The following is a 16,811-nucleotide window of genomic DNA, read 5'->3' as shown; positions in this document are numbered from 1 at the left end:
TCTCCTGATGTACTGGCCTGTCTCCTGGTAGCGCCTCCATGCTCTGGACACTACGCTGACAGACACAGCAAACCTTCTTGCCACAGCTCGCATTGATGTGCCATCCTGGATGAGCTGCACTACCTGAGCCACTTGTGTGGGTTGTAGACTCCGTCTCATGCTACCACTAGAGTGAAAGCACCGCCAGCATTCAAAAGTGACCAAAACATCAGCCAGGAAGCATAGGAACTGAGAAGTGGTCTGTGGTCCCCACCTGCAGAACCACTCCTTTATTGGGGGTGTCTTGCTAATTGCCTATAATTTCCACCTGTTGTCTATTCCAAGCTCAAGCTCAATCTCTGCATCCTAGCCATAAGTAATACTGCCTAAGGCGGCTCAGACTCGGGGCCACATGACGTCGGCCGAGTCTGACTCTCAGCTGAGTGCCCCGACTCTCAGCCGGAGCCAGCCCAGATCCAGTGTGATGTCTGGGTAACCAGCTCTGCTAGGGTGAGTAAAATGGTCAAAGTGGGGTGTTCTTTCATTATGTGTCTGGGAGTAGCTAACAAGCTAGCCAATGTTAGCCAGTTAGCTTGGTGCTTGACTGCCATTGTGAGGTCAGAACGTTCGGATCGGCCAGAGCATCCGGTATGCGCTCTGAATGCGAAACGCTCTGAATTTACGGACGGACAATCTGACAAGACAGTTGCAGTCACCAATGCACTGGAAAACATAACAGCCTAACCAGGTCTGCTTGGGCGAGTAATGTTCAGTGAGTTGTTCTCTCTCACTTAGATGTCTAGAAGTAGCTATCAAGTTAGCTTGGGTCCTTGACTGCTGTTAGTACATTCGGATCAACCCTTAACCTGTTATGGCTAGGGGGCAGTATTTTCACGGCTGGATAAAAAACGTACCCGATTTAATCTGATTATTATTCCTGCCCAGAAACTAGAATATGCATATAATTATTAGCTTTTGATAGAAAACACTCCAAAGTTTCTAAAACTGTTTGAATGGTGTCTGTGAGTATAACAGAACTCATTTGGCAGGCCAAAACGTGAGAAGATTCTGTACAGGAAGTACCCTGTCTGACCATTTCTTGAACTTCTTTGCCATCTCTATCCATTACAAAGGATCTCTGCTCTAACGTGACACTTCCTACGGCTCACATGGTCTCTCAGAAGGCGGCAAAAAGCTGAATGACGTAATTCAAAGCCCTGGCTGAAACACACGAGCGCTTTTGCTAAGTGGTCTATCAGAGGACAAAGGGCTTAGGCTCGTGCACTGGCCGCCCCCGTGTTTTTCCCTTTATTTGCCGAAACACAGATTCCCGGTCGGAATATTATCGCTTTTTTACGAGAAAAATGGCATAAAAATTGATTTTAAACAGCGGTTGACATGCTTCGAAGTACTGTAATGAAATATTTAGAAATCTTTTGTCACGAAATGCGCCATGCGCACGACCCTTATTTACCATTCGGATAGTGTCTAGAACGCACGAACAAAATGCCGCTATTTGGATATAACGATGGATTATTTTGGACCAAACCAACATTTGTTATTGAAGTAGAAGTCCTGGGAGTGCATTCTCACGAAGAACAGGAAAGGTAATCAAACTTTTCTAATAGTAAATCTGATATTGGTGAGTGCTAAACTTGGTGGGTGTCTAAATAGCTAGCCCTGTGATGCCGGGCTATCTACTGAGAATATTGTAAAATGTGCTTTCACCGAAAAGCTATTTTAAAATCGGACATATCGAGTGCATAGAGGAGTTCTGTATCTATAATTCTTAAAATAATTGTTATGTTTTTTGTGAACGTTTATCGTGAGTAATTTAGTAAATTCACCGGAGGTTTGCGGGGGGTATGCTAGTTCTGAACGTCACATGCTAATGTAAAAAAGCTGTTTTTTGATATAAATATGAACTTGATTGAACAAAACATGCATGCATTGTATAACATAATGTCCTAGGGTTGTCATCTGATGAAGATCATCAAAGGTTAGTGCTGCATTTAGCTGTGGTTTTGTTTTTTGTGACATTATATGCTAGCTTGAAAAATGGGTGTCTGATTATTTCTGGCTGGGTACTCTGCTGACATAATCTAATGTTTTGCTTTCGCTGTAAAGCCTTTTTGAAATCGGACAGTGTGGTTAGATTAACGAGAGTCTTGTCTTTAAAATGCTGTAAAATAGTCATATGTTTGAAAAATTGAAGTTTTCGGATTTTAGAGGAATTTGTATTTCGCGCCACGCCCATCATTGGATATTGGAGCAGGTGTTCCGCTAGCGGAACATCTAGATGTAAGAGGTTAAAGAGATGGGTGGGGCTAAAGCTTGGGTGTGAACGATGCTGAATGGGTATAGACAAAGAGGGCTCTCCAAAAGTAGTACCAAAACATTCAAAGGCCATTTTCTCAAAAGTGAGCTTACAAGTTTACCAACTTTCAAAGCAAAATTACTTTTCCATTGTTCATCAACGGTAGTGTATGATATACCATTTTGTAACTCTGAGTCTCTACTTTTATCCAATGTAAAAAACGCAATTTCAAATGTTCCTACATAAGATCGATTTGAGCCGGTCGGTCACAAATATCGTATGTTGGCTGACAGGAGGATACAGGTGGCTTGCCAGCATGTGAATCAGGTGCTCTGGTATCATGGAATGAGTGATAACAACACCACTGTGCTGTCTGGGACACAATGTACCTGAGGAGTTTTTGCACTTCACATTTTTTTGAGGGGTGGTTGGCGACTTGATAGGAGACGTTTCTGGGTCTGCATCATCACTCTGGCTTTGGTCAATGTCACTTTCCTCCGGAACTGAAATATCTACACCAAGCGCAAAACAGGTCAGCAAATACCACATTCTAGACACCTGTCATGATTCAAAACAGGTCAGTAAATACCACATTCTAGACACATGTCATGATTCAAAACAGGTCAGTAAATACCACATTCTAGACACATGTCATGATTCAAAACAGGTCAGTAAATACCACATTCCAGACACCTGTCATGATTCAAAACAGGTCAGTAAATACCACATTCCAGACACCTGTCATGATTCAAAACAGGTCAGTAAATACCACATTCTAGACACCTGTCATGATTACAATCCTGAACCCTCATTCTATATTCAAATAAATAGCCCAACATTCATCTTTAGAAGCATCAATAAGGACATAAATCCCCCCATCTCCACAGTGAAGATTAGCTGGCTTACCTTGTTTAGACACAGTGGTCTCCTCTGCCTTGTCCGTCTTGCCCTCTCCCTCAGCAGGGATCTTGCTGGTGATGGGACTGGTGACATATAACTTGTTGATGTCCAGTGTGGTCTTGCTGAAGGGGGACATGGAGGAGTACATGCTTGCATAGCCATTGGAGGAGCAGCTGAGGGCGGCCAGGTCCAGAGCCTTTCCCCCAGTGATGATGGGGATGTTGAGTGAGAGTTTACGCCGGCGGTTGGGGGACGATGTCTTGGTGATGGCCAGAGGAGGGGGGGAAGAGAACTTACGGCTGGCCCTGGGGGATTTGGGTGGCTCCCCATATAGGAGTTTATTGTTCTGACTGCTGGCGAAGAACAACTCCAGGGATCTGCATCAGGTAAAGACAACACATTTTATTCTAGTCAGAAGAATGTATTGTAGCTATGTACTTCAGCACTTCAGTGTGTTGCAAAGAACTAAGACATCTGAATTATACATGTCTTTCTGTGTTAAATATAAAAATCAATACATTGTCAACAGCGACAATACAAGGCAACATGGTGTTTCTGCAATAAAAGTAAAAAAATCTGATACAATGTTGCAGAAGACCTCTCCCACTCACTGCCACCCTCCTCGAGACCTCACGAGTTCCCATAAATAGCACAGCAAGTGACACCGCGAGCGAGCAGCCATGCTGCTGACACAAGCATCAGAGTGGCGGTGGCTCATAGAGACATGACAGGCTCCACAGGAGAACATGCTGCAGGGTGTGGGCATGGGGAGGGAGCTCCCCCTGATAAGAGTCTGGGAGTTGGGCTCACTATCCTAGGCCGGAGAAGGGGTCTGCTCTGCTCTGGCCGACAACACGGACCATAAATATTTCATACTATAGATCCTCTGCAGACCAGGGGAGGGTGGGGTCCTGCAGCAGAGAGACCGGTTGCTAAGGTGACAGCGACAGAGCCCCGCTGAGATGCTCTTAGGCAAGCAGGAGAAGAGTCTGGGCCCAATTACTGCCTTCACACAGAACACACCACACTGACACACACAGACATGACCTCTCCTCACCTCACCTCACCTCACTGCACGCACACACTTGCGCACTTGCGCACGCACGCAAGCACCCACCCACCCACCCACATCCAAACATAAATGCACACACACACACATAGACACACAGACACAGGACGTGGATAAAAATACCTAATACTGTGGGCTGTGGAAGTAGAGCTGTGAGGGAATCAGTGGTGGGCTAAAAGAGATAGAGGCAGCCAGAGGAGGCCAGAGGCTGCTGGGCCTGTCAGGGGATGTTATCGTCATCAGCCCTAACTACAGCCGTCTTTACTGTGTCGGGGACATTGCAATGCAAAAACACTGACAATGTATCTTCTTTAAACAGCTAAAGCACTACGCATGAGATAGATCTAGACATTTTGCTGACTGTGTTTGTCAAAGTCAAGGCTAAAGCACTAGCAGCTCCTTTATGGCCTTACCGGGCTGGGATGGCACTGATGGGTTTCTTGTAGATGGTGATGAGTTTGTCCAGCACCACGTTGGCGCTGGTGAACACGCGGTAGGAGTGCAGGAAGGTGTTGAGAAAGTCGATGGAGAGGAAGCGCAGGTCTGTCAGCCTCTCCAGGAGTCTCTCCACGCTGGCATAGCGGATCTGCAACACCTTACATGAGTTCATCATCTTACTGAAACGGATGTCCACGTCGTCACAGTACAGGCTGGCGTCGGACCTGCTCACAGAAAAACACACAAACACATATGAAAACACTAGAACACACAAATAAAGACACCACAAAGATCTGCCTGTTGCATGAATGGGGCTCACTTGATCATTTGTGGCACGGTGACTTTAGAGTTCTCCTCAAATGCATTCATCATAAGCCCATTGCAGCGGATGTTGTCTATGCACTGTAAGAGAGAAGAAGAGAAGGAATGAGGGAGAGGAAAGGTGTGAGTACAGCCACTCTGCAGACAGACACCCATGTTTCCCTGCTGGAGAGAGACAGATGCAATGCATGCAGAGCAGAACAGACGTGCCTGGCTGATGTCACTGGTCCAGGCAGATTTCTCCTGCCGCGAGGAGGCCACCAGGATCACTGTAAACGACTGGCCTTCTTTAGGCTCCACCACGATCTTAAAGTCCAGATGCTCCATGTCCTGTACACCCTTGTCTGGTTTGGCTTTGGGCAAAACAAAAACAGAGGTGAATAGGAGAAATTGGTCATTACTATGGCATAAATGAGAGGTTTATTGTACTTCTAAATGAAGAACAGATGAAACTTGCAGAGAGTCTATAGTATAGCTCATCAAATTGTGACACTACGTCTTGTACCATATGCATGCAGGAATCATACATAATACAGCACCGTATACATGCTCCATATTTCAGTGAGGTAGGAATGAAACATTGTGGTTCTTACACTCATCATCTGTCCCCTCGGGGTCTTCCAGAAGAGTGCAGTCAATAAGAGAGACCACACCATTCTGAGAACAACAATATGCATTAGCACACTCACAACCACATTCCATGAATCCCCTCCACTACTGAATAATCAATAACAATATCACTGACATTATTATGTAGCTCAACAACTTTCAACACATGTAGGACTACAGGTCAATAAACAGATGAAATCAGATACAGTCAAATGACCAAATGACCAAAACGGGGGCGGCAGGGTAGTCTAGTGGTTAGAGTGTTGGACTAGTAACCGAAAGCTTGTAAAATCAAATCCCTGAGCTGACAAGGTAAAAATCTGTCATTCTGCCCCTGAACAAGGAAGTTAACCCACTGTTCCTAGGCTGTCATTGAAAACTGACTTGCTTAGTTAAATAAAGGTAAAATATACTTTTTTTTTTAATCGCCACCCTTATGGCCTCATGGGTGGAATTGTATTAATATTTGTCATCATTTCATAATTAATAAACATTTACAAAAATCAGCCGGAAATCCGGTGTTTCTATGTCAAACGTTTTTTTCTTTTATTTCAGTCTCTGTGATGTATATAAAGTGTAATATTGGGATGAAAACTTACAATGTACACATTTTAACTCTATATCTGACTTTTTTTTAAAACCCATAACCATGTGTGTGAGGTGTATACTTTTGTTACAAAGTAGATTTGTTTAAGACTACCAAGAAACACTCTGTGTGACCCTGATTTAGCCCAGTGCAGTAAAAGGATTTATTAATTAATAAGGCCTTCTTTTGAGGGTCTAGTTTTAACCTAATACAGTGGCCTGAAACTCAAGGTTTTCAGGCCTGAAATTAACATTATGATGGCTTGCAAAATGATGTGTAATTCCTATTGGAATCCAGCCATAGTGGGTATATCTAACATTTTGAATGAATGACTGCAAGGTTGGGAAGACTAAGATATGAACCAACTTAACTGGACAATCATTTCAGTAATGGGTGCAATAAGTCCACGTAACAGATTGGATGAGTATAGAAAAATGTACACTAGCATTCAAAAGTTTGGGGTCACTTAGAAATGTCCTTGCTTTTGGCAAGGAATATCACATTTCTTGTCCATTAAAATAACATCAAATTGATCAGAAATACAGTGTAGACATTGTTAATGTTGTAAATGACTATTGTAGCTGGAAACGGCTGATCGACTTAATGGAATATCTACATAGGCGTACAGAGGCCCATTATCAGCAACCATCACTCCTGTGTTCCAATGGCACATTGTGTAAGGTAATCCAAGTTGATAATTTTTAAAGGCTAATTGATCATAAGAAAACCCTTTTGCAATTATGTTAGCACAGCTGAAAACTGTCGTGCTGATTAAAGAAACAATAAAACTGGCCTTCTTTAGACTACTTGAGCATCTGGAGCATCAGCATTTGTGGGTTCAAAATGGCCAGAAACAAATAACTTTCTTCTGAAACTCATCAGTCTATAGGTGTTCTGAGAAATTAAGGCTATTCCATGTGAGACATTGCCAAGAAACTGAAGATCTCTTACAACGCGGTGTACTACTCACTTCACAGAACAGCGCAAAGTGGCTCTAACCAGAATAAAAAGAGGAGTGGGAGGCCCCGGTGCACAACTGAGCAAGAGGACAAGTACATTAGAGTGTCTAGTTTGAGAAACAGACACCTCACAAGTCCTCAACTGGCAGCTTCATTAAATAGTACTCACAAAACCCCAGTCTCAACGATAACAGTGAAGAGGCAACTCCGGGATGCTGGCCTTCTAGGCAGAGTTGCAAAGAAAAAGCCATATCTTAGACTGGCCAATAAAAACAAAAGATTCAGATGGGCAAAAGAACACAGACACTGGACAGAGGAACTTTGCCTAGAAGGCCAGCATCCCGGAGTCGCCTCTTCTCTGTTGACGTTGAGACTGGTGTTTTGTGCGTACTATTTAATGTAGCTGCCAGTCCAAGTTCATCATTTTGATGAACTTGGACTGATGATAAAATGATAAACTGGATTAGCTAACACAACGTGCCATTGGAAAACAGGAGTGATGGTTGCTGATAATGGGCCTCTGTACGCCTATGTAGATATTCCATAAAAAATCTACCATTTCCAGCTACAATAGTCATTTACAACATTAACAATGTCTACACTGTATTTCTGATCAATTTGATATTATTTTAATGGACAAAAAATGTGCTTTTCTTTCAAAAACCAGGACATTTCTAAGTGACCCCAAACTCTTGAACGGTAGTGTATGTTATTTATATATGAGTGGCATAAGATTAATTAATCAATCAATGTACATGCAAAAACATAGATATTGAAACAAACAATTCTAAAAACCAACCAGCACTAGGGAATTCTTGGAAATATAATACTGTTTTTTGTTTAACACTGGTTATTAACACCAACACTGTTTTTTTTTTTTTACACATCATGAGTGTTAATTTAAGACCTGAATAAACACAAAAAATGTTACACTGAAAAGGTTCGGCCAATTTGCTGTGTATTAACTAAAGCCTCATCTGTGTATTGTATCCCCTGAATGTTATTTGATTTTACATTAAGCTCTGGGAGTTTGGTCAATGATGCATCTTGAGAGATTGTATAGCAGGCTCAGCAGCCCAGGGCACACCCACCTTGGTGAGGTGCAGTTTTCCTCCGGAGCCCCTGGTGCAGATAATGACATGCTTAGAGAAGAGGAAGCACTGCCTCTCCCCCTCCTTTTTCAGAGACAGAGAGCCCAGTCGCCCACGGGTGATCTTGCCCTTCTCACTCATTGGCACCTGGATGAGAGAGCCTGTATGGCAGGAGGGGGAGAGAGACAGCAGGGGGCCCTGTCAGTGACGGGAGGCCCACAGATCAACTGTACTGCAAGGCTGGGAGAGGCCTCCCCTCACCTGTTCACTGACTGGGGGGATATATACATACTGTAGGGTTAAACCATTTCTCTATATGTTTTGCCTCTTCTTCTTTAAACGTCCATCAAAGACGGTTGGGGATGTATGACATTTACAAACCCTGACTCATCTCCGTATTGCCTCCTAACAGTCTAATTACCCTTGGAAATGAAAGATTCGGCCCACTTTCAGTACATGCTGTTCTTCAGAGACAGACAGGATTATATAGCCCAACCTGGTTAAGTCTTTCCCTTATGGAGGCTCAGGTAGGGCTATGGATGTTTGAAGTTGTGAGAACACAAAGGGGCTGCCAGTCAAACAGTTGAGAGGCAGAAAATCCATCTCTATGATAGTGTCCTTATGTGGGATCTGGGGTTCCTTTGTGGATCTTCTCTGAGGGCTTACCTTGTCTGACGAATGTCTGGCTGGTGTCAAGGAGGATCTCGCAGCCTTCTACGATCATGCGCTCAATGGCCAGGTTCTTCCTGATGTTCTCTGTCTCGCTCACTTCATCGTGCATGATTCTAGGTGCAGATTTGGAATATCATTGTATTCACTTTGTCAGTGTGTATACATTCTGTACAGTATGCAATTATCCTACTGCGTTTGTGTTTAACAACTTAGGAAAGCGTTGATTAACTGAGGTGTCCTGTGTGCTGCTTGGTGCAATAAGGTGGTAAGGCAGGTATACCTGGACAGCTCCTCCAGCTTTGACTTGGCATAGTCCAGACTCGTCCTCTCCACATGCTCATGTGGTGTGTGGGCCAGGAGCTCATGGAGTGTAAGAATGTAGCGGGGAATCTGGAATGACAGGGAATGAATAAGGGCAGGTGAGTCACACACACTTGCTTACAAGATTGCGTGCAAACACACACACACACACACACAAACTCGTAGCAGCAGATCAGTGGGGAGCTCTATGCACATCCACAGTCATCAGCAGAAATTTATTACCAACACAGCAGAGCCCAAAGTAGACCCCAGTGGAGCAGACTGCACTGAAACTGCATGCCTTGCCAGAAAAGAGCCATTATGAAAACCTGAGCTTCACAAACAACCGGTTTATGTGGTTATGAAAAACATAACAGGGATATTCTGAGCAAAGGCATGTGAGACAAATGGCTGCTGTGTTGTCAGTGATCAGTGGATGAGACTTTGTCTGAACAGGAGAGCTGTTTCAGGTGAGAGACAGGGTCTGGACAGTCTATGAGAAGACAGTAGAGTGTACAGTACTGTATGCCTACCTGGAACATGGGGTAGGTGAGGAAGGTCTCCAGAGTCCTCTCCTCACAGTCGGGCTTGGCCTCATACTGCTTCAGCAGCTTGTCAAAGTCTCGGTTCTGCTTACAGTGGGCCAGAATCTGCAGACTGTACTGGTGGTTCCTCACAAACTCCTGGTAGATGTTTAGCATGGGCAGTAGAATATCAAACAGGTCCGCTGTGGAAAGTGAGGACCAATGAGAGATTGAGACACTGAATGAGAGATCGATAGATGATATTGGGGACAATTGGGGCATATTATTATCATAGTATTTATCATATTCATCCATCCATTTGAGTGATCCCCCAAAAAAGGAGTTTAGTCTACTTACCCAAAACTAATGTTGGCCAGCTTGCTATTCTTGCTTTCAACCCTTGGTAGAATATTTGATGCAGAAACATGATGGTCTCACTAAAGAAAAGGGTAAATCAACAAGACTCTAAGTATCCATTCTGAGAAAAATATACACTAGCCATAGTTATGTAAAAAGGATTCAAACATGCAAACAGCGAATATGCCTGTATGTGCAAGTGTGTTTAAATGTTATATTGCTGCACTTGTCTCTGGACAGGTCATCATTGCAAATAATAATTTGTTCTTAAGGTTAAATAAATAAAATAAATAAACATCTTAGAATCAGGCTTTGACATAGAATATTGCCATCACATCTTACTGTCTTTATGTTCTCATTATCAACCATAGTTGTAATGCATGAACATAAAGTCCTACAGCATTGAGACAGTCATATCACTGTCTCCCTGAGAGAGGTGAGAGACAGCAGTGTGAGTGGTTAGCTTGGTGTGATCATCTACAGCTGCACACCTGTTGAGGAAGATGCTGCTGACGTCGTCGTGGGTGATGGGTGGTTTCTTGGAGCTGGCAGCCATACGGAGGGGTCGAAGGAAGTTGTTGACCAGGATGTGGAGCTGCTGGACATACTCAGCCTCAGAGTCCAGCATGCTGAACACCACCTGGTTCCTCTTCCTCATGCTCTCTGCATGGGGTGACCGGATGTAGTCCTGGATGATGGTCTTCCACTTCCTCCTGCACATCCAGCCTCGCAGGAAACTCTGCACCTAGTGGACCACGGGAATTGTGGGGAATGGAAGGTGAGTATTTTCCCCCAACATTGGCAAATAAACTGAAAATAGAATCAAAATTATTTTGTGTAAAATATGTACTTTTTTGATTTTCTTGAGTTCAGAGTCATCATCTTCGCTGGGTTCGGCTGTTGGACTTGACTGGATCTTCCCGTTGTCTTTGTGCAGCCCGGAAAGCTGCCAAAGAGAACATCCACAGACAGGATAGACCAGTCATCATCACTCACAACCTGCTCTCCAAGTTTCCTCCTCACTTGACAGCGTATTAACAAAGTGACTGTGTCAAATGAGATTAGAGGCTGTCAGAGCTAGCAGCTCTGACATGTGGTAGTGGTGGTGGATATACTAACTCTATTCACCTGGCTGATATCTCTACATCAGCACTCATTTCCATTGGTTAGAAATGCAGACGTACTGTGCGATACTGTGCATTGTGTGTACATTGAAATTCCATAAATGTGTTGCACAAAAGAGCTCGGAGCGGCCCAGAACTGTCTGAAGGTAAGTGTCCCCATTAACTTTGTATAGACTGATATAGTTTATTATTATGTTTGTGAGGGTGGGGTGGGGTGGAGGGTGGGGAGGGGTGGGGGGTGGGGAGGGGTGGGGTGGGGGGTGCACCGTGTATAATAAAGCCCTGTTCATGCATATTCAACACACCATTTCATTTCAAGCCCCACATTTGCACATTAAAGTAAAATGACTATTTGATCTGAAGAATACAGCAGGGAGCATAGTTTTATTGGAGGGATTATTTATGAGTGGAGATGCAAAGTGGAGCCCGGTGGGTCTGCACACATCTCTTTGTGACAGAGTGGCGCTCCCATTTCTCCTCTCCCAATCTCTCCCAATCTCTCTCTATCTCTCTAATGATCAAATAAGATAGATATAAAGAAACAACTAGCACAGCCCTTATCCATTTCAGTTCACTCAGATGACAAAATCCTAGAAATCTTGAGCGGTGCTCCTGAGAGACATTTAACTGTACTGTAGTTGCCCTAGATCCCACACAAGCTCCAATCCATTTCCTGTTCAGTATGGCAAAAACATAACAATCCCCCACCGAGGCAGAAATAATCATTATGAATATTACCTCTGATTTTAGCCGTTCAATCTCTATTTCCCCGTCCTCTATCTGTTGTCGAAGTTGCTTAGCAACCGTTTTCTCTGTCTCCACGATCTGGAGTAGATGGAGATACTTCTGCATGAGCGTCTCATGCTCTGTGGCCAGGTTCCTGTAACTGTGGACAGGAAACACACACTCACACACACTGCAACAACTCACCACAGACATATTTCCAAAGCTCCAGACACACTCGAGACTCTATATGCTCCCCCACATGCAGACTGTATACATCCACCAAACCACCCCCGCCCCACAGACACACCTGTACCCATACAGCCATCTCAGGTGTGTAGGTCTATGCACATTCACATAATGGAGTGCTGTGAAATATTAATATCCTTTGTGTTCAGTGAAGTGTAACTACAGTAGATTGTCTCGGCAGATAAGCAACCAAAATACAGCAGGCCCATATGGTTTAGAACAGGAATGGGCAACTTTTACGGGGGTAGGGGCCACAAAAAAGGGGCCATAGTGGCTTGCGGGTCTGCGTATCCCCCCCATTTAGCTGCAATTTTACAATCGGGCAGAATTTTTTTCTCTCAGTTTTAGAGCAAATTTTCTGTAATTCTACACATTTTGGCATGGGTGGAGAGAAATGTTTGCAGTTTTTAATATTATATCTGAGTGAGAGTGACTAACAAAATCAATGGGGGCCGGGTCGGTAATACAACCATGATTACTACAGGTTTAGATAGCTGGCAGATAGACCCATTTTTTATATAAATAATGTTAGCTGACATGGGCTAATCAAGTGACTGTCAGTAGGCAGGTTTCTGTTGACCCAGGTTTATTCAACAAAAGCAATGTCGCAAAAAGAAATCTTTGCGACATGTATAATGGAAATGGTAGATAGAGAATCCATTTTTATCTGTTAGACAGGGTTGTATTTTTCATTTGTCTAACTTTATTTATTGTGACAAATGATGATGGAAACTGTTTTTCGAATAAATGATGTTTGCCGAAAATGTTTTAAGGTACGTGGGGCATGTGATGTCAACACGTACCTACAGCATGAAGCTCCACCGCACACAAATGCCTACTGCCTGCTAAATACATTTTTCAGCTATAAAAATGATGTTTCTTTGCAAGATCCTGTCCTGACTTTTAAGAATGGCTGAATTGCTTCGCCTTGCTTTTCTGGTTGGCTGGATGCAAGTTTCACCATCCAATTATTTCAGATCTACAGGAGTGCAAGATTCCCAATGGCACGGACCGTGGCGATACATTGGCACATGACAATAATTAGAATATGGCAAATATTGTTGCATTCTATCCATGCTGACTTTTGCGGGCTACCTGAAACATTAAAGAAATAGGTGGGAGGGCATGCAGGCTGTCTGCAATTTATTAATGCGCAATTTGCCTAAATGGGTAATGGAAACACTTGAACCAATTCATTTCTATTAGACACTGTACGTTTTGGGAACAAGTAGATTTTTTTGTTGTTGTAATCCATCACGTCCAGATGTTTTTATCGACACAAGATTGTTAAATGGAAACGCACTGTAGCAGGCAATTTTCAAATCTATTTTCTGCGAGAACAAAAAACTAAAACTAAACAAAAAAATCACTGGGCAAGTTAATGGAAACACGACATAACAAGCATTAAACTGGTGATGTACAACCACATTTCGAAATTGCACCTTGTTTAGTCTAGTGTTCTAACTCTCAAATCCACAGCCACAATAGACCACCAATCATTACAACGCCACTGCTTATTTCACAATGATTATTATACAGTAAACTACATCACCAGTCAGCCTGTTTCATTCAACTGGAATCATTCAATACAAATTCACTACCAAGAGTTTAATAACAAAATGGCAGCAATATGTTTTAACATGAGCTACATACATACTATTACCTCAGGGGACAAAAAAGCCAAACAGGGGGCCTTTGCACAGACCTTATCAATGCCCCTATCAGATTTTCTTTAGGATTTGTCCGCAGAACTGTATGTCAAAAAGCTTGCCTTAATGCTGCATGACACTTCTATCACACCTCAACAGAGTCAAGTTTCAAACCGTGCATCATGTCATATCTACAGTAAGAGACTAAACCCAGCCATACAGCAAGCATCAATAATAGCCCATGTGTGTGTTGCCGCAGTTGTTGACTGGGTAGAGCGGAAGTAGTAGAGGCCTGGTACCTGGCATGTGTTATTGCAGCCACCCATTCATCGCAGTCCTTTACATCCTCTGTACGCAACTCCAGGGCTTTCTGGTTTTCATGGGTGAAATTTACGGTGAAGTAGTACTGAAACACACCAAAAAAAAGCACAGGTTTAATTAGCCCGTAAACAGATTACTAGATTGCATGGGTAAGGAGGCCTTTGTATTCTTTATTTTCTAATACACTGCATGAGAAAAAGTATTTGTATTACTCCATAGGATTCTAGACGAGATAAAACGTTATAACCACAAAATGCAATGAAAAGGTCAGACAATGCACAGTATAGGCGCTACACCACAAAAACTATTACACTAAATGTATATTTTACCAGAAAAATATGAAGAGTATTTTGGGCCCTTAAAAATCTGTGTGCTGCAGACACACATCATTGAAACCATGAACCCTCTCACAATCTAAGCTTGTATCTATCCTTTCTCACTGTTGACATTAGGGGAGTAAACAGCACAGAGGGGGGTGGGAAAGGGAAACCCACATCCTCACCCACCAGCTCAATCGATGGGGCTTTTAGTAGGAAGCCTCCCCCTGACTGCCTGGCTGCCTGGGATGGCTCTGGTTCCCAGGAGGAAAAGCCATAAGACATGTAAGCTGGAGGCATTGCCAATTACATAACTGTGTGCTACCTGTTACCTAGCAACTCCACTCTATGCGAATGGATAGGCTCTTAGCGCTTCTTGTCTCACTCCATTTTAACTAAGCAGGTCTTCTCTGCGCTGAATTCCCCAGCACCACTAGGTCTGTGTACAAACCATCACAGTCACGATCATAGACCATCCACCATCCATCACAGTCACCTCATAGACGTCACAGATCATAGACCATCCACCATCCATCACAGTCACGATCATAGACCATCCACCATCCATCACAGTCACCTCATAGACGTCACAGATCAAAGAACATCCACCATCCATCACAGTCACCTCATAGACGTCACAGATCAAAGACCATCCACCATCCATCACAGTCACCTCATAGACGTCACAGATCAAAACCCATCCACCATCCATCACAGTCACCTCATAGACGTCACAGATCATAGACCATCCACCATCCATCACAGTCACCTCATAGACGTCACAGATCATAGACCATCCACCATCCATCACAGTCACGATCATAGACCATCCACATTAGCTGATGGAACAAAAGTTCATTTCAGACCATGCCAGACTACTGTTTTGTGCATATAGTCAATTTCTACACGATTGTTGTACATTTAACACTCCCTTAACATATGATGAATAATCCTTCTTCAAATAAGAATATCATTGCACTTCCAATTTTCTTGTAAAACAATATGTTCTGACCACACCAATACACACAACGACATAGCAAGATGGAAAAAGATCCATGCTGCTTTGGAAAGGAACGCCTACATTATCACATCTCACACATTGGAATCACGCTCAAGGTTAAAAACGTGACTCCTTGTGTGTACTTTGGCAGCAACCATGTTGAGTGAAAGCCAAGCCTTATCTTTGGCCTGCAGATGTCCAACAGGCGCCCATCAACCTGCACCTCATCACTATTCATGGCTGAATGCTTTTCCATCTTCACATTCATTAGGTATTCATCCTCCCTTCAAAGAGAATCTATTTGTGTCAGGGATGCATGCTTGTTGTTGTTGTAGTTTTCCTTCATCCTCTCTTTAAGAGCAGGGAGAGTGGCTTGTTGAACACATAGCCTGCTTCACGCTTTATGTTTACGGCTGAGTCATACCACTCACACACTTTCAATGGTTTCTTAACATATACAATCAATGCTGCAAACCTGATGATCTGAACTGAACAATTGTTTGTTTTGGAGATGTAAGTAATGAATAACATTTTTCTCATGCAGCTGGAAAATCAATGTTGTGATAATGGAATGTTGTGCCTGCTGGTTGAAAATTGTGGATGACCTACGCTCCCCAAGGAAGGAATAAACAGGTTTAAGTCACCAGTAAGTGAGTCAATGTTGTGATACAGCTTAAACCAACATCTGCTACATGCCTGTACCTGCAACCCATTCCCCTAACAGAATAACAAAAAAGCCAGAGCAGAGGCCTTTGTAATAAAACAATATCCCACCTGTCCACAAGAGCAACCAGGCATGCAGCGTCAATAATTTTCCTCCCATCTATGCTTCCTGTGAATTAGCATAGCATTAGCAAGTCACATATTATCCTGCCATATAAATGTGCACATTGTTAGAGAACTGAAGTGGTAAAATATACTGTATAGAGGCAATCTACTACAGCTTTTTGCTCATAGCAATAAAAATTCCCAATATTCTGTCTGGCTTTGAGTGTCATCCACTCATTCAGCTACCTCAAAGTGGGGTGTGAAAGAACAGAACAGAAGTACATCAGCCATCACTGGCTGCGGAATGCTAGAAAATACTGCTGTTCTCCAAAGAGGAGTGACTGTGTTTTTCTATAAATGGGCCCTGACCCCTACGAGGTACTGCAAGGAACAAATTTAGCACAGATAGCGGTTGGTTGTATTAATAGGGGAAGGGAGTCGCGACGACACACAGATACTCTCTGCAGTCCCCGAGCCCTTCCACACATCATTATTTTAGATGCAAATAAGGTTGCCATAGGAACCTTGGGCTCAAATA

General features: G+C 43.2%; 1 protein-coding gene across 1 annotated transcript in view; it reads right to left on the bottom strand.

The window, feature by feature from the left end:
• The window catches only part of LOC106573487 (ras-specific guanine nucleotide-releasing factor 1), a 36,811-nt gene that overhangs the window by 16,567 nt on the left and 3,433 nt on the right, over window positions 1-16,811 (bottom strand). The window contains exons 2-16 of the mRNA XM_014148574.3: window positions 14,167-14,273; window positions 11,985-12,132; window positions 10,973-11,068; window positions 10,614-10,867; window positions 10,123-10,202; window positions 9,775-9,968; window positions 9,222-9,331; window positions 8,936-9,054; window positions 8,270-8,430; window positions 5,618-5,681; window positions 5,235-5,377; window positions 5,023-5,105; window positions 4,679-4,927; window positions 3,203-3,573; window positions 2,686-2,808 (exon numbers count right to left, since the gene is read on the bottom strand). Of these exons, the coding sequence (XP_014004049.1) occupies window positions 2,686-2,808; window positions 3,203-3,573; window positions 4,679-4,927; window positions 5,023-5,105; window positions 5,235-5,377; window positions 5,618-5,681; window positions 8,270-8,430; window positions 8,936-9,054; window positions 9,222-9,331; window positions 9,775-9,968; window positions 10,123-10,202; window positions 10,614-10,867; window positions 10,973-11,068; window positions 11,985-12,132; window positions 14,167-14,273 (2,302 nt within the window). The remainder of the gene's footprint in view (window positions 1-2,685; window positions 2,809-3,202; window positions 3,574-4,678; window positions 4,928-5,022; window positions 5,106-5,234; window positions 5,378-5,617; window positions 5,682-8,269; window positions 8,431-8,935; window positions 9,055-9,221; window positions 9,332-9,774; window positions 9,969-10,122; window positions 10,203-10,613; window positions 10,868-10,972; window positions 11,069-11,984; window positions 12,133-14,166; window positions 14,274-16,811) is intronic.

This window comes from Salmo salar, chromosome 16, assembly GCF_965601325.2.
Source record: "Salmo salar chromosome 16, fSalSal1, whole genome shotgun sequence".
Classification (NCBI taxonomy): Eukaryota; Metazoa; Chordata; class Actinopteri; order Salmoniformes; family Salmonidae; genus Salmo; species Salmo salar.
This window is presented reverse-complemented; position numbering and strand designations above follow the sequence as displayed.